General features: G+C 44.8%; 1 protein-coding gene across 4 annotated transcripts in view; it reads right to left on the bottom strand.

The window, feature by feature from the left end:
- The window catches only part of frmd4a (FERM domain containing 4A), a 397798-nt gene that overhangs the window by 92569 nt on the left and 280473 nt on the right, over positions 1–24756 (bottom strand). For all 4 annotated transcript variants that reach the window (XM_060842610.1, XM_060842608.1, XM_060842609.1 and 1 more), the window contains exons 9-11: positions 20453–20518; positions 19845–19902; positions 5405–5491 (exon numbers count right to left, since the gene is read on the bottom strand). In XM_060842610.1, coding sequence (XP_060698593.1) covers positions 5405–5491; positions 19845–19902; positions 20453–20518 — 211 coding nt within the window. The remainder of the gene's footprint in view (positions 1–5404; positions 5492–19844; positions 19903–20452; positions 20519–24756) is intronic.

The following is a 24756-nucleotide window of genomic DNA, read 5'->3' as shown; positions in this document are numbered from 1 at the left end:
CCTTAGCCTCCTTCCACCTATCGCATTCCCAACGCCCCTCCCTCAAGCCCCTCCTCCCTATCTTTTATTAGCCTGCTTGGCACACCTTCCTCATTCCTGAAGAAGGGCTTATGCCTGAAACGTCGATTCTCCTGCTCCTCAGATGCTGCCTGACCTGCTGCGCTTTTCCAGCAACACATTTTTCGCTCTGATCCCCAGCATCTCCACGGGAAGTATGTGCCAACTCTACACCGTCCGAGGCTGGAATTGAACCCAGGTCCCTGATGCAATGAGGCAGCAGTGCTAACCACACAAGGTGATAGGTGCTATAATACATCCATGCTTTTCTTTCCTTTTGTTGCTTTCAACACCACCTGACTGACAGACAAGGTACAGCCAACTCAAAAACAGCCTAAATAAACAACTGATTATAAAAAGGTCTATCAATATTCTGTGCAGAGCTGTGAAAAGCACTCAGTTCTCATGTAAGCTCTCAGCCATGCTCCTCAGTAGCTCACTCGCATTCCCCCTCCTGCACTCCCCCCGCCCTCCTTTGTCACTAGAGTTTCAATCTCCAGTGTAAAACGTCCTCAGTCTTTCAGAAGGGAAAGACCTTCCTGTTTGTTCATCACATGTCACAGTGCATAACCCAGCCTCATTTCTGCAGTCACCAGACGCACTAATGGATCTAAGATGCTCCCTTGGCAACATCACTGCTTCCTCCAGAGACCTTACACTACATCTGCTTCCAAAATGATTGTCTTAGTTCTTGCCACAGATTCTGAGCAGGATGACTCCCTGTGGAGCAAGGTTCACGTGATTGTCATTTGGAGGCTTCCAGATTTTAACAAAGAAACTGCTTCCAAACTAGGAATTCATCGAGTCATACAGCACAGAAACAGACCCTTCGGTCCGACCAGTCCATGCCGACCATAATCCCAAACTAAACCAGTCCCACTTGCCTGCTCTTGGTCCATGCCACACCTACTCATGGACCTATCTAACTGTGTTTTAAACTGTACTCCCATCCACCACTTCCTCTGAAAGTTCATTCCACGCACGAACCACCATCTGTGTAAAACATTTGACCCTCATGTCTTCTTTAAATCTCTCTCCTCCCATGTTAAAAATACGTCCCCTAGTCTTGAAATGCCCACCTTAGGGAAAAGACACCTGCCCATCACCTTATCTACACCCTTCATTATTTTATCATCCTCTATGAAGTCACGTCACAGCCTCCTATGCTCCACTGAAAATGGTCCCAGACTTCCTGCATAACTGAAACCTTCCATACCTGGCAACATCCTGGTAAATCTCTTCTCATATCTCCCCAGCTTAATAACAGCCTTCCTGTAACAGGGAGACCAGAACTGGACACAGTATTCCAGAAGGTGGGGGTGAGCTGCCTTCTTGAACCACTGCAGTCCGTGTGCTGTGGGTTACCTTAGGGAGGTAATTCCAGGATTTTGACCCAGTGAAGGAACGGCGATATATTTCCAAGTCAGGATGGCGAGTGGCTTGGAAGGAAATTGCAGGTTGGTGCTGAAGACAAAACAAAGATAATAATTCCAGTTGTTTACACAATCTCCCTGGGAGGAGTGGTAGGTCGATCAATGGGGAGTGGTGTCGTGTGTCTTGAGAGCAGAGGAAGCGACAGCCGTGCGTGTCTGCTGCTGCTGCTGGAGATCCTTCATGCTCCTTATTATCAGGGTTCCATTTCCAATGTAACAAAGGAAACTGCCCACGATGGTGGGGGGTGGGAGGGGGGGATCTGGAAGCAGCATGATGTAACAAGATGCATTGGACAATGAATGCAATTGACAGATTCTCTCTCTCCTTGTAAACATGGCTCAGTGAACTGAAGATTTAAAACTGAGACTGATGGATACCAGTCGGGGAATTGCTTTTCCTTTCCATCTTTGGAAGGGATGTGGGTGTCACTGGCAAGGCCACGTGTGAAGCCTATCCTTGATTGTCCTTGAACTGAGCAGCTTACTTAGCCATTGCAGAGAGCAGTTAAAGAGTCAACTGCATAGCTGTGGGTCTGGAGTCACATGGACAGTATCAAAGGACAAGATTCACTGAAATGATCAGAACATCATCTGAAAGTGTTTGGTAAGCCCTTTGCAAAACAGAGCTGATGTCAGTAAGTGTGTGGTCGTTTTAAAGGTTAGGGTTACAATTGAAAATGGTTTACTGTGTTTGTCTAATCACTTCACAAGCAGCTCCAGTCAAGTAAATAAATTACTCGAAACGATCCAAACGATTCACGCTGTCTACCTTTTACCAACCACAGTACAAATAAGGATGGTGAACCCATTCATATATTGTGTGGAAGAACATAAGAAATGGGAGTGTGAGGCCATTCAGCCCTTCAAACTCAATCCATCACTCAATAAAATCATAGTAAATCTAATCCACCTTATTCCCCTATCCCCTGATTTGTTGGGTATCCAAAACCTATCCGTTTCGGTGGAGATACACTGTAAGGAGTCAGCATTCTCGCTGGCCAGAGAGTCCCAACGATTCACAGACTGTTGAGTGACGAGTTTTCTCCTCAGCAAGGGCTTGCCAAACACTTTCAGATGATGTTCTGTTCACTTCAGTGAGCCTCACCCTTTAATACGAGAGTGTGTGAGTTAATCTGTGTCACGGTGTGTGCATCAGTTAGTGTGCATATTTGTGTTCATGTGACCCCAGGCCCATTGCAGTGCAGTTGACTCTTAAATGGTTGACACTTTGTTCTGAAACTGTGACCCTGGTTCTAGATCCCCAGCCTCAGGCAATATCCACTCTCTCATGCTCTTTAAAAACTACAAGCATTAGCACTGCACTCACATGGCCAGCAACGGTGCCTATTACTCATGTTTTATTTGTGAATACATTAGTCACATCTGGATTTCCAATCAGCCACATGTGGCAGGCAATGTATTCATTGACAGTAAAGTAAATCTGGGGGATTTTTCCAAATTTTCCAAGAATTAGAATCCCATTTCTGTAACTCCAATCCAGTGAGCTGTGTGAGTCGACAAGAATAAAATAACAATCCATACGCTCTGCTGGAAAGAAATCCATACAGTTCCAAATGACTCAGCAATAAATCCGGGTAGATTTGCCACCACACACATCTGTATCGCTCCAGATAAAAGCAGCTCCTGTGTTAAAGTGATCACGGTCATATGTCACCACATCCTCACCACAAACTATAGGAAGTACATTAGGGATGTGTGTGTGTGTGTCTGAGTGTGTGTCTTTGTGCAGAATGTGTATGTGTTTGTATGCGAGTATGTCTGTGTGATGGTTGTGTATGTCTGTGTGTATGCTTCTGTATGTAGATGTGTAGTTGTGTGTGTGAGACTGCGCCTGTGTTAGTGTGTGACTGTGTCAATTTTCATCAAATATATCTGAAGTAGGTCAAAGTCAGTAGCACAAATAAAAATCAATCAGCTCATCAGAACTTGCATGCTTGACTGACACATGATCATAAAATAAATACAGCAGTTGACTGCTGTGATTTGTAACCATTTTTCATCCACGGTAGCAGTAAGGTACAGACAAAGCCCATGCTCTGCTCTAGGGTGTCTGCTTCCATCTTTATTTATGTTCCATTTTGTAACACTCTGCCCAGATTGGACCTCCTGAAATCCTGGATTTGGTGTCCAATTGGAATGTCATTCATCCACGAGCCATGAGAAGGTCACGATGAGCTCTTCTCTTTTAAAGTGTTCTTGCATTGACTTGCCTGTGGTCTAGTAAGTTGGTTGGCCCAGCAAAGGCCCAGTGCCTAGGCTGCTGGATTAGGGAGGTACAATCAAAACACACCATTCCACAAGAAATTGTGTGCACACCAGGAACTGTTCAGACACAGGTCGTCAGTATTTGCACTATTGGCCCCCACTTTGAAGACTCACTCTGTGTGATGCTCAAGTTGGAGTGAGGCAGTCCACATTTGATCAGACCTTTTAGATCTGTGACTACGACCCCATAGAAGAACAAGGGCTGTAGATACACAGGGACATCACCATCTACAAGTTGCCTTTCAAGCTACACACCATTCTGACACTTACCGTCATTCCTTCACTGTTGCTGAGTCAATATCTCGGAACTCCCTTCCCAACAGCCCTCAGAGTTTGCCCCTAAACCACATGGACTGCAGCGAACACCTGCTGTAGGAGCAGTGCTCCGAAAGCTAGTGCTTCCAAATAAACCTGTTGGACTATAACCTGGTGTTGTGTGATTTTTAACTTTGTGCACCCAAGTCCAACACCAGCTCCTCCACATTGTGGTTCAGGAAGGCAGCTCTCACAGCTCAGGTCTGGCTTACCAGATTAATACCTGGAATGGGCAGGTGTTTTATGAGGAAGAGTTGGACAGGCTACAACAGGATTAATACTGAATTGAATGAGAGGTGATTTTTCTGAATCCTGGGGATCTTGGTAAGATGAATGTGGAGAGAATGTTTCCTCTTGTGGGAGATTCAGGGACTAGGAGTCAGAGTTTGAAAGTAAAGGGTTGTCCATTTTAGGCAGAGCTGAGGTAATTTTGTTTCTCACAGAGGGCTGTGATTTTTTGGAATTTTCTTCCTCAGAAGGTCTGGAGGCAGGTGTTTCAGTATTTACGGCAGAAGTGGATGGATTCTTGATAAGTTAGGGGAGGGGAGGTTGGGAAAGGCCATTGGGGCTAGGCACGAATATGGAGTAATCGGGTCAGCTATGTCCTTACGGAATGGTCTAGCGCACTCAGTGGGTCAAGTGACTTGCACCTGCTCCTAACTGATATGATCCCACCATCTCTGCAAGGACAATAGGGAAGGGGTAATAAATACTGAGCTAGTCAGCGATGCCCACATCCCATGAATATATTTAAAACCCCCCTGGGTTTTACGTGGCTTTCCTCAACAGGATACAAACACTATCTTTTAGATTAGATTTCCTATAGTATGGAAACAGGCCCTTCAGCCCAACAGGTCCACACTCCGAAGAGTAACCCACCTAGACCCCTATATTTACACCTGATTAATGCACCGTAACGCTATGGGCAATTCAGCAAACCTGCACATCTTTGGATTGTGGGAAGAAACCCACGCAGACATGGGGAAAATGTGCAAACTTCACACAGTCACCCGAGGCTGGAATCGAACCCGGGACCCTGGCGCTGTGAGGCAGCAGTGCTGACCACTGAGCCACTGTGCGACCCCACACTTTGCTGAGTGACAATCAGCACTGACATCTTCAAAGCTCCAATCACTTCAACAAACCCCTCAATATGTTTGCAAATTAAATAATTTATATGATTGGATTCATTCTATTCTTGACAAAAAGGGGGAATGTTTTTGTATTTAAGGAATTTACATATTGTTATTAACAGACATAATGAGATAGCAAAGTTCTACAATATACAGTATTACACGGACTTTTCCACTTACCTTCCTCGGCTTCACTTTGTCATGATAGTCATACTGAAAAATTCCTTTGTAACTCAGTCCCAGCCACCAGGGGATCCCTTGCTTGTCCTATCAGATAAATCATAATATTTTACCATTCAACACATCTTGCTGTTAAAATACAGACACTAAACCCTAGAAACACAGGGAAAACCAGAGGCCACTGTGACCGTAAGAAACAGGAATAGCAGTTGCCATTCGGCCCCTCGAGCCTGCTTCACCATCCAATAGGATCGTGGCTGATCCAACATTCCTCACGTCCGCTTCCCTGCCCTTTCCCCTTAGCCCTTCATTCCCCGACTGATCAAGAATCTATCGATCTCAGCCGTAGATATACACAGGCTCCCTGGGGCAGGGAGTTCCAAAGACTCACAACCCTCTGAAAGGAGACATTCCTCCTCATCTCAGTATTTAATCGGTACCCCTTTATTCTGAGGCTGTGTCCTCTCTTCCTAGACTCTCCCATGGAGGGAAACATTCTCACAGCACTGACCCTGTCAAGTCCCTTAAGGATCCTATATGTTTCCGTGAGACTACCTCTTGTTCTTATAGATTTCAATGAGTAGAGTTCCAAGCTATGTCGCTTTTGCTCATTAGACAATCCCTCCATACCCGGGATCATCCTCGCTAACCTTCTCTGAGTTACCTCCAACGTTATCATCTAATGCTGCTTAACGCCTGAGACCTAATGGAATAATAGAATAGGCAATGGCTAGATGAAGGGAGAGGCAGTAGTATGGTGGCACTGCACAGAGCAATTGAGCCCCAGGGTAATGCCGTGGGAAATGTTAAGTTCAAATCCAACTATGGTAAATTATAACATTTGACTCTAGTAAATACATGTAATTAAAAGCTAATTCTAATGATAGCCCTTGTTATAAAACCCAACTAGTTCACTAAAGTCCTTTAGGGATGGAAATCTGCCATCCTCACCTGGTCTGGCCTACAGAGAGGAAGTGAGGACTGTAGATGCTGGAGAGTCAGAGTCAAACAGTGTGGTGCTGGAAAAGCACAGCAGGTCAGGCAGCATCCGAGGGGCAGGCGAGTCAACGCTTCAGGCATAAGCCCTTCATCAGGAATGTGTGCTTTTCCAGTGCCACACTTTCTGACTCTGATCTGACCCACATGTGACTCCACACACGCAGCAATGTGATTGACTCTTTACTGCCCTCTGGGGAATTAGGGACGGGTAATTGATGCTGGCACCCTGGTGGATGGCACCCACACCCCATGACCAAGGGAAATAAATTAAGAGAATAGAATCGCTACAGTACAGGAACAGGTCTTTTAGCCCATCGGGTCCACACTGACCCTGTGAAGAGCATCCCACCCAGACACATCTCTACCCCTCACCCTATCCCTGTATCCTACATAATCCCTGAACACTATGAGCAATTTAACATGGTCAGTCCACCTAACCTGCACACCTTTGGAATGTGGGAAGAAACCAGATGGGACCCATGCAGTTGAGAATGAGAATGAGAATGTACAAACCCCACACAGAGGTCATTTGAGGGTGGAATTGAACCTGGGTCCCTGGTACTGTAAGTTAGCTGTGCTAACCACTGAGCCACTGTGCCAGCCCAGATAGTGCGCGTAAATATGGGGAATGAGTAATCAATGGGTGGGAAAGTTTTTGGAGTGTAGAAATAATGCCCTCACTGAAAGTGTGGACTTGCATTCTGTCTAAATCCTATATCATTATCATGTGATATCTTCTTGTGTAGAACACAGTGCACCAAACAGAACTCAGTAAAGACCCAACAGGAGCAGGGCTAATGGAGGTCACTTCCCCTGTTTATTGTGACAAGGTACTCAGACACTGAACTCTATTATCTGTCAATTTCAAGTCACCTTTGGAACATTGCTAGATTAATTCTTCCAAGTACAACTTTTCTTAGGAATAAAGGAACAGCTATTATTAGAAATATTGAGGAGATCAGGCAGCAGAGAGAGAACGGCAGAATATCTCAGGTCTGTGACCCTTCATCCAAATAGTTTGAGATATTACAGGTTTTAGGCAATTCAAGGGCGAGGGGCGGGGGGCGGGGGTGTAGAAAGAAAGAACAAAAGTGAAGGTGTGCAATGATCACTTGACAAATGGCTTGGTGTTACTTGGCCAAGGAGTGGTAATGGGAGGAAGCAGAGATGTGCCTGGTGGAGGTGTGAGTAGTGGATTGATGAACAGCTGGTGTCTGAGAGAAAAAACAGGGAAAAATCAGACCCACAGAGAGAGAGAGAGAGACCCAGAGAGAGAGTGAGAGAGAAACACAGAGAGAGAGAGAGAGAGAGAGAGAGAGACCCACAGAGAGAGTGAGAGAGAAACATAGAGAGAGAAAGAAGCCCACAGAAAGATAGAGAGCGAAAGAGAAAGACAGAGAGAGAGAGAGAGACCCAGAGAGTGTGAGAGAAACACAGAGAGAGAGAGGGGAGGGAGAGAGAGACCCTGAGAGAGAGTGAGAGAGAAACAGAAACAGAGAGAGAGAGAGAGAGAGAGAGAGGCCCACAGAGAGATAGAGAGAGAAAAAGAGCAAAAGAGACCCTAGAGAGAGAGAGAGAGAGAGAGAGAGAGACAGCAAGAGAAACTCACTTGGAGGGGGGAGAGAGAGGAAACAAATTTTGGGCAAAATTTCCACTTTGGAATTGTTCAACTCATTATGTTGAGTCTGGGAAGCTTCAAATTCCAAGCAGAAATGAGCAGGCAGTGGGTGGCACGGTGGCACAGCAGTTAGCACTGCTGCCTCGCAGCGCCAGAGACCCGGGTTCAATTCCCACCTCAGGCGACTGACTGTGTGGAGTTTGCACGTTCTCCCCGTGTCTGCGTGGGTTTCCTCCGGGTGCTCCGGTTTCCTCCCACAGTCCAAAGATGTGCGGGTTAGGTGAATTGGCCATGTTAAATTGCCCGTAGTGTCAGGTAAGGGGTAAATGTAGGGGTATGGGTGGGTTGCGCTTCAGCAGGTCGGTGTGGACTTGTTGGGCCGAAGGGCCTGTTTCCACACTGTAAGTAATCTAAAAAAAAACTGAAAGGGGAACAATGACAGTGTCCATTCAGAGTTTCAGGATGTGCAAACTCAACTAAGTCAATTAATCTTCCCCAATCTACTTTGTTCTTAAACAGGAAGAGGCAGGAGGGCTATTATAGTTTATCACCCCTGAAAGGAATCCCTGTTTGGAACTGTGGCCATTTAAAAACATCCTCCAAATTTATGGAGTGCCTTGAACAAAAGAACAGGAATAGGCCATTTGAATCTGTTCCACCATTCAATGAGATCTTGGCTGATCTGTGGCCTATCTCCATCTACCTGCCTTTGGCCTGTATCCCTTAATACCTTCGAGTAAAAAATGAGGTCTGCAGATACTGGAGATCACAGCTGAAAATGTGTTGCTGGTCAAAGCACAGCAGGCCAGGCAGCATCTCAGGAATAGAGAATTCGACGTTTTGAGCATAAGCCCTGAAGAAGGGCTTATGCTCGAAACGTCGAATTCTCTATTCCTGAGATGCTGCCTGGCCTGCTGTGCTTTGACCAGCAACACATTTTCAGCTCCCTTAATACCTTCGCTGAACAAAGAATTATTCATCTCAGTTTTAAAATTAACAATTGATCCAGCATCAGTTGTGGAAGAGAGTTCCAAACCTCTCCCACCCTTTGTGTGGAGAACATCTCTCCTGTACGAACTCTGGCCCTAATTCTCAGACTATTCCCTTGTTCAAGAATCCCCACCCAGTGGGAATAGTGGATCTGAATCTGCCCTGTCTTTTCCTGCTTGAAGACTTTGATCTGATCAACCTTTAACCGTCAAACTTCTAGAGACATTTTTATAATCTCTCCTCATAACTTAACCCTGACGTCCACATATCATTCTTGTAAACCTACGTTATACTCCCACCAAGGTCAATACAACCTTCTTAAGGTGACGTGTCCAGATGTGCTCAGAGGTAGGCCTAGCTAGGGTTGTGTATAACTGCAGCATAATGTCTGCAACCAAAACTCCTCAAATATAGGTTCTTCAGGCTTGATACAAACTGTTTCTTCACTTATTTGTGGGGTGTGAATATCTCTGGTTCGGCCAACATTTATTGCCTGCCCTATTTACTTCTGAGAAGATGGTGGACAGCTGCTCTCTTGAACCGCTGCAGTTCAGAAAGGATTTACAAGGATGTTGCCAAGATTGGAGGGTTGAGCTATAGGGAGAGGCTGAATAAGCTGGGGCTGTTTTCCCTGGAGTGTCAGAGGCTGAGGGGTGACTTTATAGAGGTTTATAACATCACAAAGGGCATGAATAGGGTGAATAGACAAGGTATTTTCCCTGGGGTGAGGGAGACCAGAACAGAGGGCATTGGTTTAAGGTGAGAAGGGAAAAATTTAAAAGGGATCTCAGGGACAACATTTTCATGCAGAGGGTGGTGTGTGTATGCAATGAGCTGCCAGAGGAAGTGGAGGAGGCTGGTACAATTACAACATTTCAAAGGGATCTGGATGGGTATATGAATAGGAAGGATTTAGAGGGATATGGGCCAAATGCTGGCAACTGGAACTAGAATAATTTAGGATTTCTGGTCAGCATGGACGAGATGGACTGAAGGGTCTGTTTCCGTGCTGTACATCTCTATGACTCTATGTGCTGCAGGTAGACCCATAATGCTGTAAGGGAGGGAATTCCAGGATATTGAGCCAGCAATACTAAAGGAACGCCGATACACTTCCAATTAGAACTTTCAATCTTATTTCAAATGTTTTATGCTATATATACTTACTGCCATGTTTAACTTTTAACTCTTTCTTTCTAGATTGTTCCGTTGATTCTGTACTTAAGTACTTGGACCTAAGATGGTGCCAAGAATATACAATTATACAATTTTCACTGTACTCCTGTACTTCAGTACATGTGACAATAAGATCAAAATCAAATCAAGTCAGGCTGGTGAGTGAGCCAGAGGGGAACCTGCTAGCGATGGTGTTGCCATGTATCTGCTGCACTTGTCCTTCTCGGTGAAGTGCTGCCTGAGGATCTTTGGTGATTTTCTGCCGTGCATCTTGTAGATGGTACACACTGCTACAACTAAGCGTCAGTGATGGGGGGGAGTGGATGTTTGTGCATGTGGTGAAAATCAAGCGGGCCGCTCTGTCCTGAATGGTGTCAAGCTTTTTGAGAGCTATTGGAGTTACATCCATCAGGCAAATGGAGAGTGCCTTACAGATGATGGGCAGGCTTTGGGCAGTCAGGAGAAGAAGTACTCATTGCAGCATTCCTCATCTCTGGTCTACTCTTGTAGCCACTGTGTTTATGTGGTGAGTCCAGTTGGGTTTCTGTTCAATGGTAACCCCCCAGTTGGAGATTCAGTGATGGTAACACCATTGAATGTCAAGGGGCGATGTTAGATTGTCCCTTTTTGGTGATGGTTATTGCCTAGCATCTGTGTGGCATACATTACTTGTCACTTGTCAGCCCAAGCCTGCATATGATCCAGATCTTGTTGCACTTGAACATGAACAGTTTCAGTATCTGAGGAGTTGCAAATGGTGCTGAACATGGTGCAGTCATCAGCGAACATCCCCACTTCTGACCTTTAATGATGAAGGGAAGTACATTGATGAAGCAGCTGAAATGGCTGGGCCTAGGACGCAACCCTGAGGAACTCCTGCAGAGATGTTCCGACCTCCAACAACCATGACCATCTTCCTATGTTCCAGGTATGACTCCAACTAGCGGAAGTGAACAAGTGCTGTCCCTCTCCCCTCCCCTCTGGAATCCAGCTCTTTGGTCCATGTTTGACCCAAGGCTGTAATGAGCTCAGGTGCTGGGTGGCCTTGGGGGAACCCAAACTGGGCGTCACTGAGCAAGTTATTGCTGAGCAGATACTGCTTGATAGCACTGTTTATGACATCTGCCATCACTTTATCAATGATTGAGAGTAGACTGATGGAGCAATAATTGTCCAGGTTGGATTTGCCCTGCCTTTTGTGTACAGGACACACCTGGGCAATTTACCACATTGTGGTAACTGTATTGGAACAGCTTGGTTAGGGGAGCGGTGAGTTCTAGAGCACAAGTCTTCAATACTATTGTTGCATGTTGTCAGGGCTTTGGGTATCTAGTGCCTCTAACTGTTTCTTGATATCATATGACTTTAATTGAATTTGCTGAAGAATCACATCTATGATACTGGGGTCAACTGAAGGAGACCAAGATATATTAATTATTTGGCACTTCTGGCTGAAGACTGCTGTGAATGCTTCTGGGAGAAAGTGAGGACTGCAGATGCTGGAGATCAGAGCTGAAAATGTGTTGCTGGAAAAGCGCAGCAGGTCAGACAGCATCCAAGGAGCAGGAAATTCGTGCCCGAAACGTCGAATTTCCTGTTTCTTGGATGCTGCCTGACCTGCTGCGCTTTTCCAGCAACACATTTTCAGCTGTGAATGCTTCTGCCTTATCGTTTGCCCTGATGTGCTGGGCTCTTCCATCGTTGAGGATGGGGATATTTGTGGAGCCTCCTTCTCCAGTGAGTTGTTTAATTGTCCACCACCATTCCCGACTGGAATTGGCAGGACTGCAGAGCTTGGATCCGATTCATTGGCTGTGGGATCGCTTAGGTCTGCCTATCACTTGCTGCTTATGCTGCTGGTATGTAAGTAGTCCTGTTTAGTAGCTTCACCAGGTTGACACCTTGTTTTCAGGTCTGCCTGGTGCTGCCCCTGGCATGCCCTCCTGCACTCTCCATTGAACCAGGGTTGATCCCCTGGCTTGATGGGAATGGTTGACTGGGGGATATGCCGGGCCATCAGTTCACAGATTGTGAAACCAAAAGAGCAAATGCTGGAAAATCTCAGCAGGTCTGGCAGCATCTGTAAGGAGAGAAAACAGCTGACGTTTCGAGTCTAACTGACCCTTTGTCAAAGCTTTGTCAAAGGGTCAGTTAGACTCGAAACGTCAGCTCTTTTGGTTTCAGATTCCAGCATCCGCAGTAATTTGCTTTTATCCAGTTTACAGATTGTGTTTGAGTACAATACTGCTGCTGCTGATGGCCCACAGCTCCCCGTGGATGCCCAGTCTTGAGTTGCTAGATCTGTTTGAAGTCTGTTCCATTTAGCACAGTGATAGTGCCGCACAACACGATGGAGGGGATTCTCAATGTGAAGGTGGGACTTGGTCTTCACAAGGATTGTGTGGTGGTCACTCTTACCGGTATTGTCATGGACAGATACATCTGCAGCTGGCAGATTGGTAAGGATAAGGTCAGGTATGTTTTCCCCCCCTTGTTGTTTCCCACCTGTCCCAGACCCAGTCTAACAGCTGTGTCCTTCAGGACACAATCAGCTCAATCAGTAATGCTGCTGCTGAGCCCACTTGGTGTTGGACAGTGACATCCCCTACTCTGGATACATTCTGTGCCCTTGCCCCCCTCAGTGCTTCTTCCAAGTGTTGTTCAACATGGAGGAGCACTGATTCATCAGCTGAGGGAGAACAGTGGCGGCACGGTGGCACAGTGGTTAGCACTGCTGCCTCACAGCGCCAGGGACCTGGGTTCAATTCCCGCCTCAGGTGACTGACTGTGTGGAGTTTGCACATTCTCCCCGTGTCTGCGTGGGTTTCCTCCGGGTGCTCCGGTTTCCTCCCACAGTCCAAAGATGTGTGGGTCAGGTGAATTGGCCATGCTAAATTGTCCATAGTGTCAGGTAAGGGGTATATGTAGGGGTATGGGTGGGTTGTCGCTTCGGCGGGTCGGTGTGGACTTGTTGGGCCGAAGGGCCTGTTTCCACACTGTAAGTAATCTAAAACAGTACATGGTAATCAGCAGGAGGTTTCCTTACCCATGTTTAACCTGAAGCCATGAGAATTCATGGGGTCCAGAGTCAATGTTGAGGACTTCCAGGGCAACTCACTGACTGTGTACCACTGTCCAAGAATTATTTCTTTATCTTTCTGCTTAACACTAAGAAGGACTGTCATGTTCTTTAGTTTTTACATTGTACCTAAGATTTTGCACCAAGGGACCTTTGTACCGAAGGTGGTGCTGTACTTGGGTCTCTGGATTAATAATCTAATGATAATACCACAAGGCCATTTGTCCCTATCTCTTTAAAAAGTTACTTCTAGACAATGGTTGTTGACAACCTGCACATTAAATCAGGGCAGCAGGACAGTCTACTCTGAGCTCTGCAGCACCTAACCCTCTTGTTGAAAATGGGCACTGAGCTCACAGTTACATCACAGCTTCCCTCAGAGACTCATCTACATGATTGCTCTTTGGACAGGAACATCCCAAGATGCTTCGGAGAAATACTAGGGGACAATATGTCATACTGTGCCTCCTTCAGGAGATGCCCAAAAGCTTGGCCAGGGAGTTTGATTGGACTGGATGTCTTAAAGGAGCAAAGTGAATACGAGAGGCAGAGACGCCCCATGAGGGAACCCCAGCAGCTCAGTCAGAATTGCAGCAGCATCTGGACATCCCAGACTAATCACAGTCCTTGATCTTGGTCAGAGAAGTCCTGCCAAAGAGAGAGCCTGCAGCCCGTCAGAAAGTCAAGAAGAACTTCTGGTGAATCCACTCGATTGGGAAAGCTGGCACTGACTGCTCTCAATGTGTCAAAATTACACGTAAAGAGCCCCTGGCACTCCAGTGACAGACAGAGTAGGGACTGAGGCAAAAGTGAGGCCTGCAGATGCTGGAAACCAGAGTCTAGATTAGAGTGGTGCTGGAAAAGCCCAGCAGGTCAGGCAGCATCCGAGGAGCAGGAAAATCAACGTTTCAGGCAAAAGCCCTTCATCAGGAATAGAGGCCTGTAATCTTAATCAGGAATAGAGGCCTGTAATCTTAATCAGGAATACAGGCCTGTAATCTTAATCAGGGATAGAGGCTTATAATCTTAATCAGGAATACAGGCCTCTAATCTTAATTAGGAATAGAGGCCTGTAATCTTAATCGGGAATAGAGGCCTGTAATCTTAATCAGGAATACAGACCTCTAATCTTAATCAGGAATACAGGCCTGTAATCTTAATCAGGGATAGAGGCCTGTAATCATAATCAGGAATACAGGCCTCTAATCTTAATCAGGAATACAGGCCTCTAATCTTAATCAGGAATAGAGGCCTGTAATCTTAATCAGGAATACAGACCTCTAATCTTAATCAGGAATACAGGCCTGTAATCTTAATCAGGGATAGAGGCCTATAATCTTAATCAGGAATACAGGCTTCTAATCTTAATTAGGAATAGAGGCCTGTAATCTTAATCGGGAATAGAGGCCTGTAATCTTAATCAGGAATACAGGCCTGTAATTTTAATCAGGGATAGAGGCCTGTAATCTTAATCAGGAATACAGGCCTCTAATCTTAATCAGGAATACAGGCCTGTAATCTTAATCAGGGATAGAGGCCTCTAATCTTAATCAGGAATAGAGGCCTCTAATCTTAATCAGGAATACAGGCCTGTAATCTTAATCAGGGATAGAGGCCTCTAATCTTAATCAGGAATAGAGGCCTGTAATCTTAATCAGGAATACAGGCCTGTAATCTTAATCAGGGATAGAGGCCTCTAATCTTAATCAGGAATACAGGCCTGTAATCTTAATCAGGAATAGAGGCCTGTAATCCTGATGAAGGGCTTTTGCCCAAAACGTCGATTTTCCTGCTCCAAAAAGAGTAGGCACTGAGTCTGGTAATCAGCACCTCAACAAACATTCTTTCAATATATGACAGAGAGATATGTGCGCAAATAACTCTTAAACTTGCAGTTCTATACTTTTGTTAATCTGTCCTGCAATAACTCACCCAGCCTCTTTTCACAGCACCTTCCAAATCCATGACCACTACCTCTAGAATGACAAGGGCAGCAGCTACATGGGAATACGACTTCCTGCTATTTCCCGCCAAGACACTCACCATCCTGACTTGGAAATATATCACCGTTCCTTCAGTGTCGCTGGGTCAAAACCCTGGGATTCTTCTGACAACACTGGTGATCTACCCCCAGCAGGCAGACTGCAGTGGATCAAGAAAACAGCTCACCACCACCAGCTTCTCAAGGGGCAACAAGGAACAGGCAATAAAGTGCTGGGCCCAGCCAGAGACACCCAGCCAGAGACATTCCATGAGTGAATTAAAAGAGAATGCTCATGACTGATTTTCCGTTGAGATGGTGGTTTATTGTTGAAATACTTTCTGAGGTGCTGGGTTCATATTTTCTGAGAGATAGTGAGCCAGGCTTGGTGTTTCTGCCACTCAGAATACACAGTTCGAGTGAAAATAACATGAAACGCTAGGAGCATTGTGAAGTGAGGGAGTTAGACCTGATGAGTGCTAACACTAATAAAGAGGACAGAAATCAAGAGGAATATAAACAGGCAGTGATGTTATTGACCAGCTGCACACCACTGAAGGCCACACAAGGAGGGGAAGGAAGTAGCAGCATGTGGAGACTGAAACACCCTTGAGAAAAGGAAGAAGTCTTTAATGGGTGACCTCCCAATCTTCTTCATACATTTCTGACCATGTCTCAATGAACTGCAGTAAAGCAGTATAAAAGCTGGAGGTGGGAAGTGACCTTGTGCCTGAGCTCAATGTGGAGTACAGCCATGTCAAAGCATTTCCGCTGTCTGTGAAAGGCAACAGTGCTCAGTGACAGAGGGCAGGGAACTCCAGGTAGTGCCTTGCTGATACCAACAAGAGAAACCAACTACACTGCGTTCTACGAACATATAAACAAGGAACAACGGTAGGCCGCTCGGCCCATTCAGTCAGACTGTGGCTGATCTGATTTTAACCTCCACTCTACATTCCTGCATATCCTCAATAATCTCCCATCCCTTTGGTCATTAAGAATCTATCTCCTCCACCTTCAAAATATTTAAATATTCTGCATCAACGGCCTTCTAAGGAAGGGAATTCTGCAAACTCTCAATGTTCTGAGAGAGAAAATGCTTCCTCCTCTCTGACTCAGATGGTTGACCCTTTCATTTAAACTATGACCCCTAATTCTAGATTCTCCCACAAGAGGAAACCTCCTTTCCATATCCCTCCTCCCAGTCAAGTCCCCCCAGGATCTACAACATTCCAATGAAGTCCCCATGGGCTATTCTAAACTCCAGAGGATACAGACCCTGTTGGTCTAGCCTTTCCTCACAAGGCAATGGAAAGGTTCTAAATGTCCTCTTACTGTTGGAATGTTTCTGCTGGATTCACTAGCATTACGACTCATCGGTTTTCAGTCTAACTCACTCCCTTCATGATGCCCACATGTTATTTTTAATAGCATCATGTTTGTTTGTTTTTATTCATTCACAGGATGTGGACGTCATTGGCTGGACCAGCATATCCCTAATTACTCAGAGGGCAGTCAAGAGTCAACCACATTGCTGTGGGTCTGGAGTCATGTGTAGACCAGATGGGATAAGGACAGCAGTTCCCTTCCCTAAGATGAACCAGATGGGTTTTCCATCAACCGATGATGGCTTCAAGGTCATCATTTAACTCTTAACTTTTTGTTGGAGTCAACGTCCACAATCTGCCATGGTGGGACTTCAACCCAGTTCCCCAGAACATTACCTGGATCTCTGATCTAATAGTCCATGATCATACCACGAGAACATCACCACCTTTATGTGCTGCATAAGAAGGCATCTTAGTACTCCTATCTCATTTTCTGATTATTAGAGACTTCATTGCTGACTCGCCACCTTTAATGAATTTTTGACTCGGTACCTCGGGTCGTGTTGCATTCATTTAACATTGTCCCTTCAAGAAATATCCAAACAGACAGATTCTATAATAATTTGAATCATTCCACAGAATAGGCCCACCTTCAATCAAAGATGTGAGAATGGGAATGAGTAAATCAGCATTCTCACTTCTGGTGAAAGTGGAACCGAAACAAATACCTTCTTAAAATCTGAGTTGATTTTTCACTGAAAACAAGGAAAAGCTTCCAAGAACAGCAACGATGCTGTCAAAAAGCTGATGTGAGTGGGTGGAGAGGGGATAATCACAGTGAGCTTGGCGAAGTAAATTGCATTCTAAGGAGGTTACAGAGTTATAGAGTCATACAGCACGGAAACAGACCCTTCAGTTCAACTCATGTGCACCAACCAGACATCCCAATCTGACCTAATCCCGTTTACCAGCATTTAGCCCATATTGCTCTAAACCCTTCCTACCCACGCACCCATCCAGATACCTTTTAAATGTTGTCATTGTACCAGCGTCCACCACTTCCTCTGGCAGCTTGTTCCACAGATGTACTACCAACTGTGTGAAAAAGTTACCCCTCAGGTCCTTTTTCCATCTTTCCCTTCTCACCTTAAACCTATGCCCTCTAGTTCTGGACTCCCCCACTTTTGTAAAAAGATTTTGGCTATTCACCCTCTCCCTGTCCCTCATGATTCTATAAACCTTTGTAAGGTCACCCCTCAGCTTCTGCTGCTCCAGAGAAAACAGCCCTAGCCTTTGTGTTTGGTTTAAAGGAAATAAAGTTTCAGTTGGCAGGGCTTTTGAGAAAATATCACAGCCTCTCCTTGTCTCTGAAACGATATGAGGATGGTGCTGGAAGGTGGGTTGAAGTAGACAATCAGTCGTGAATTTACTCAATGACACAGCAGGCTCCAAGATCCAAATGGTTTACTCCTCCTATTTCTTATACATGGACCCGCACTTCACTGTATGGTTATATTTTAACCAATGATCTCTGGTGCAAAAACAATATCAGATCAACATTTCATGATGAAGCGCTCTTCTTTTTTTAAACTTGATGGCTGGTCTAATTTTCTTCAACTGGTTCTGAAAACAGGAGAGTTAAATTTTTTTAGTGCAGGAGGTCATGGGCTTGGGTCGAAATGGCTGAAGCCAACAGTAGAACGAAAGAATTGGGACAGATGAGTCGTAGGGTGTTCACAGCAAGGAAGGAGGCCCTTCAGCCTATCATGTCTGTGCCAGTCATCGAACATCTATCTGTTCCAATCCCATTTTCCAGCAATTGGCCCTTGTATGCTATGTCAAAAAGTGTGGCGCGGGAAAGCCCAGCAGGTCAGGCAGCATCCGAGCAGCAGGAGAATCGATGTTTCGGGAATAAGCCGTGTATGCTGTGGTGTTTCAAGTTCTCATCTAAATAGTTCTTAAATACCTGAATGGCTCTTGCCTCTACCACACTCTTAGGGCCTGAACTCCAGGTACTCACAACACTCTGGATGAAAACACCTTCTCGAAACCCCCTGCTCCTTACCTTAAAGCTCTTGGCTGCTGTTTATCTTTTCTGATTGGGCCTTTCAGAACTCTGTGCCACTCACTTTCTCTGCTGTAACCACTGCCACAGGCTGTGGTACAGGCAGGTATGATAGGGGTGTTTAAGGGGCTTTTAGATAAGTACAACAATAAACCAAGAAATGGAGAGGTATAGACCAGGGCAGGCAGAAGGGATTAGTTTAATTTGTTATCATGTTCGGTATAACATTGTGGGCCGCAGGGCCTGTTCATGTGATGTACTGTTCTATACTCGAAGGAGAAAACTCCTAACTATCCAGTCTCTTTTCAGAGATGGAACCCTCTAGCCCAGGAAAGATGCTGGTGGATCCCCTCTGCATCCCCTCACATCCTTCCTATTGTGTAGAGACCAGAACTGCACTCAGTTCTGCAGCTGTGGCCTAGCACTGTATACAGCTCCGTGATATTCTTCCTCTTGTATTCAATATCTTTTACTAATGAAGGCAAGTATCCTATTCCTTGGATGCTGCCTGACCTGCTGTGCTTTAACCAGCAACACATTTTCAACAAGTATCCCATACACCTTCTTCACCATCTTCTCTACCTGCCGTGCTGCCTTCAATGATCTGTGAACATGTTCTTCAAGGTTCCTCCGGGTCCACCCTTTCATCAAGTGGAGAGTTCTTGGAACATGATAGGGCTGGAGGGGAGGGAGTACAGAGACAGGGATGGTCAAAACTGTACAGGAATTTAAAGACTAGGACGAAAATTTTGCACTTTGAGCTTTTTTTTTATTAATTCATATGCCAGTGTTTATTGTCCATCCGTAAGTACCCAGCTGGCATTTAAGAGTCAACCATATTGCTGATGCTTTGTAGCCCAGATTGCCAAAGAATGACAGATTCCCTTCCCTAAAGGTCATGAGTGAATAAGATAGGTTTTTACAACAATCAACAGTGGTTGCTATTCGGCAAGAGATTTTACAGTCAATTTAAAAAAAATATTGAATCCAAATCTCACCATGTGGCAGGGTGGGGATGTGAACCCTTGTCCCTATATCATTAGCTTAGAGATCACAGACATTAACTTGACAATTCACCACCCTGTCTTCCAGAGCTGGAAGGCAGTCAGGTCATCTGTTAGAGACGTATTTCTGTGACTTTCTGAACACAGAACAGGGTTGGGGGTGGGAGTGGGGGGATTCATTTTTAAGTGAAGAAGTTTACCTTTACTGCATAATAGTGCACTCCATAAGTTGGAAGAGATTCTGCAATACTCATGTAACTGGGAAGGAAAAGAAATGGAAGGAATGTTAGAAATGATTTTGAATCACTTTTCTCCTAGTGTTCCAGAAACATTGAAACATTTACACAGTGAAACCTATAAATAAAAACAGAGGAAAATAGGCAGCAGAAGGACCGTGAATATTAAGAAAACTCAAAGAAGAAACATTTGAAATAGGCAAATGAGCAAAACGAACAGAAATTAAATCAGTCATTAAAGGGCATTGGGGAAAAATATAAATCACATTTGTATTGACCATAAAAGGGCAAGAGTTTTCAACTTGGAGGTCACTGCTGGTGATGCTATCACACAAACACAGAACGTGTTTGAGTCAGATTCATCACTTCACTGCTTAAATCAAGGAATTAATCTGTTTATTTTGAAACTACACAAGAACGAGCAAGAGAGGGAGTCTGTAGCCAGTTTGCAGGAGAAAGAACATTGCTCGTGGTAAAGTCCAGCAGTTCGGTTTTTTTCAACAGATCAGCAAGATACAGTCCTGATAAAAATTAATCCCAGAAAATTTATTTCCAGAAAATGCACAACTTACTTCACAATAGCTTGTCCTCTGGTCTGTCCGCTGACTTTCTTGTGGTGTTCGATCACTCTGTCCTCACTGAAGGGTAACAGAGAGCACGCGTTACATTTAAAACTGCACTGTGACTTTCTGAAAATGCTGTACACTGAGGTTAGCACCAGGTTTGAATGGTCTGTTCTTCCATTTATCAAGATTTGTCGGAATGTCTACCCAAATCCCGCATTCCCACACTTTCCACATCTCTTTGAATTCTCTCAGCGTCCATTTCTCAACCTTTGTCTTGAATGTGCAATTCTTATTTATTTTAAAAAGATGGTTAATATGAATTTTTAAGAAATTGGCACAGTGTTGACAATGGCTGGCAGGGGCTGTATGGGTGGCTCTTACTGATTCACAGCAACTACAAATGGAAAAAATTTGAATTTAATTACCCCTCCACCCCCGGACAAAATAATGCATCGCTACAAAGTGTGAGGCTTCAAAAAAACTTCTGAGACAAATGAGAGGCTGGAAGAAACTCCCACAAAGAACTTGAGCTCAATCCATAGTGCTTTGTGCGACAATGACTCACCAAAGTTAACAAAGCAGTGCTGGAAAAGCACAACAGGTCAGGCAGCATCTGAGGAGCAGAAAATCCACGTTTCAGGAATGATCAACGTTGATTTTCCTGCTCCTCGGATGCTGCCTGACCTGCTGTGCTTTTCCAGTACCAATCTAATCTTGACTCTGGTCTCCAGCATCTGCAGTCCTTATTTTCGCAAAGTTAACAAAGCAGGCAATTTGAGCTTCGTCTTTGTACGGTGGTGGGATATCTTTTTCCAGAGAGATCTCCAGGAACATCCTCAGGGAAAGAACTCTCAGCTCAAGAGAAGGATTCTGCAGAAATCAATCACCGTTCTGCTAGAAGGGTTCAGGCAATCTCCGAGTGCCATAACTGCAGAACCAATGAGTAACAAGAAACCCTTTCTGTTCAAGCCTACTCCACTTACTGAGTCAGCCTGGGCAGGTAACTCCAGCCAATCAACTAAAGCTGCTGTATTCTGAATTCCAAGTCTTCAACCCCTTCCCCTCAGAAAAGAAATCCTCAAGCAAATAAAGGATCTGCAACGTTACAGGTCTGAACTGACTATCATCTTTATAAATACTTTAATTTGTAACTATTTTTAATCTTTGAATCTTCATTTTTATCTAATAACTATATCACTCTGTTACGTAATAAATCATAGCAATAATTGCACAATAACCTAACTTTTGATCTTACTTAACACAAAACCTTGTTACCGGTTATTTTTAAATTAGAACACTCAAAAATTAAAGCTGGGGTAACATTCTACACGAATTCACAGCTAACCAATTATGCTCCAAACTCTGAGTATCCATCATCCTCTGGGGGACAGAATTCCAATGATTTACAAATTTCTCTTCATCTCATTCCTAAATTCCAATAACATTGTTTGAGACTGTGACCCCATTCTCCAAATGGGAAAAATATGAGTTTAGCATTGTTAAGATCATAAGCCATAGGAGTGGAAGTAAGGCCATTTGGCCCATTGAGTCCAATCCACCATTTAATCATGGCTGATGGGCATTCAAGATCAAGAATTTATCAATCTCTGCCTTGAAGACATTTAGCGTCCCGGCCTCCACTGCGCTCCATGGCAATGAATTCCACAGGCCCACCACCCTCTGGCTGAAGAAATGTCTCATTTCCGTTCTAAATTGACCCCCTCTAATTCTAAGGCTGTTCCCACAGGTTCTAGTATCCCCAACTAATGGAAACAAATTCCCAGTGTCCACCCTTTCTAAGCCATGTGTTATCTTGTAAGTTTCTATTTGATCTCCCCTCAACCTTCTAAACCCTAATGAATACAATCCCAGGATCCTTGGCCATTCATCGTATGTTAGGCCGACCATTTCAGGGATCATCTGTGTGAATCTCCGCTGGACACACTCTGGTGCCAGTGTGTCCTTCCTGAGGTGTGGGGCCCAGAATTGGATATGGTATTCTAAATGGGGCCTAACCAGAGCTTTTACATTCCAACCCTCTTGAGATAAAAGACAATATTACATTTGCTTTCTTAACCATGGACTCAACCTGCAAGTTAATCTTTGGAGAATCCTGCACTAGCACTCCCAGATCCCTTTGTACTTTGGCTTTATGAATTTTCTCATCATTTAGAAAATAGTCCATGCCTGTATTCTTTTTTCCAAAGTGCAAGACCTCGCATTTGCTCACTTTGAATTTCATCAGCCATTTCCTGGACCACTCTCCTAAACTGTCTAAATCTTCCTGCAGCCTCCCCACCTCCTCAGAACTACCTGCCATCCACCTAACTTTGTATCACTGGCTGTCAAACTCCTGAAGAGTTTCAATCAGATCATCTCTCATTCTTCAATACAGTCCGACTCTACTTAATTCCACTTTACTCCAGGGACCAATTCTGTGAAATAAAGCAAAGATCAGCACTTGCTGGAAATATGAAACAAAGACATAAATTGCTGGAGAAACTCAGCAGATTTGGCAACTTCAGTCTGGAGACTCTTGATCAGAACTGAAAGTAGCAGCAGTGTGTACTATCTACAAGATGCTCCTTAGACAGCCATATTGTTGCTCAGAAAACACACAACCTGCAGGCAGTCAATCCATGTCATATCTTATAAATTCCTATTTTAGAAATAGAACCAGTCTGAGTCAAGTTTGGGATACAGACAGACTCTAACCTCACTCCTTTAATGCGTTGTCTGAGCTGAGATGTCACTTTTTTAAATAAAATCTTAACTTATCTTGAGAATGTGACTTGAAAGAAGTTCTGGGATTTACATACTAATGAACTGAAACCTGCAACCCATTCTAAAAGATGAAAGACTTAACAGCAATCTAGGTTTGTTCAATATATTGTATCAGTTGCATGACACTGTTATCATTTGCTATACATTCTGTGACTTATGATCCTGTTCTACAGCTTCCTAATGAAGGAGCAGTGCTCCGAAAGCTAGTGCTTCCAAATAAACCTGTTGGACTATAACCTGATGTTGTGTGATTTTTTAACTTTGTCCACCCCAGTCTAACACTGGCTCCTCCATGTCATCCCCTATAATTGCGCTTACAATGCTGCTCAAGACACAGATGAGGAAAGAATCTGGGGCTATTTTGAAGAAAATAAAAGAAGCCGGGAGTTTCTGCATCCTCCTCTCTGTGAAAGATTTCCCTCTCAAATATCTGCAGTGTAAACCAGTGGTCTGACCTTTATCCGAGTGGAATGCATGTGATGTTACTGTTAGGGAGAGGTTAATGGCACAGACTGTCAAACATCTTCGGTATCATCTCAGCTGTGCCTTTATAGTTGGGACAACACTGGGAGAGTCCAACAGCTGTGTAAAAGCTACAGCCCCACATTGATGCACCTGCTGTTATCAATGAGATCAGTTTACCTCCAGTTTATTGCTATCTTCTGAAACTAACCTTACTGTGAATAGTTTGGGAATTTACTGATCTTGTTTCCTTAGCTTTTTTTTTGTCAATGTCCTCTCTTCAATTTCTCTCCTTCTCTCCCTCAAGGTGGGACACCCTTCCCTCAGCTAACGCTGCCCATTTCTGAAGCTTCACCTCGCTTCTTTTCCAATGGCCAGCGAGCAACAGTGAATTCACCCTCACCGTGAGGGACGTCAAGGATTAATATGAGAGCAGGTGCAGAAAAACTTATCATAACGTACTGAAGAGAGGCATCGGGTGGTGGGGGTTTAACCTGAGGGTCACCATACCTGAGGCAAGGGGAGCCCTTCATTGTAACCTCAGCTGGTGTGGGAATTGAACCCACACTATTAGTATCACTCACCAGCCATCCAGCCAACTGAGCTAACGGAGCCTACCAACCCAGGCCAGCTCCTGTGGTTCCATTCCACACAGTGCGGTGGCCTAGCTGGAAAGGGCTGTATTGAACAGGAAAAGCAGGAGGCCATTCAGCCCCTCAAGCCTGCTCCACCATTCAATAGGATGCTATACACGGTATAATGAGAGTGGGAGCAGCTTAGACTGGGTTGCCACCATAATGCCCATCGACAAGAAACAGAAGGGAAAGCCTTTGTGCAAAATTATGGTTAACTTCCCACCCTCACAGCTCCCCCAATCTCCACCCTCAGCCCCATCCCGATTCCTCACCCTCACAGCTCATCCCCAATTCCCACCTTCACAGTTCCCACACTCTCCACCCTCACAACTCACATACCCACCCTCACATACCCACCCCCACAGTCCCATTTCCCACTCCCCACCTTCACAGCCCGATCCCCACCCTCACAGCTCCATCCCCACCCTC

The sequence above is a fragment of the Hemiscyllium ocellatum genome, chromosome 23 (assembly GCF_020745735.1).
Source record: "Hemiscyllium ocellatum isolate sHemOce1 chromosome 23, sHemOce1.pat.X.cur, whole genome shotgun sequence".
Lineage (NCBI taxonomy): Eukaryota > Metazoa > Chordata > Chondrichthyes > Orectolobiformes > Hemiscylliidae > Hemiscyllium > Hemiscyllium ocellatum.
The sequence above is the reverse complement of the archived record's forward strand: the minus strand, read 5'-3'. Positions and strand labels throughout refer to the sequence as shown.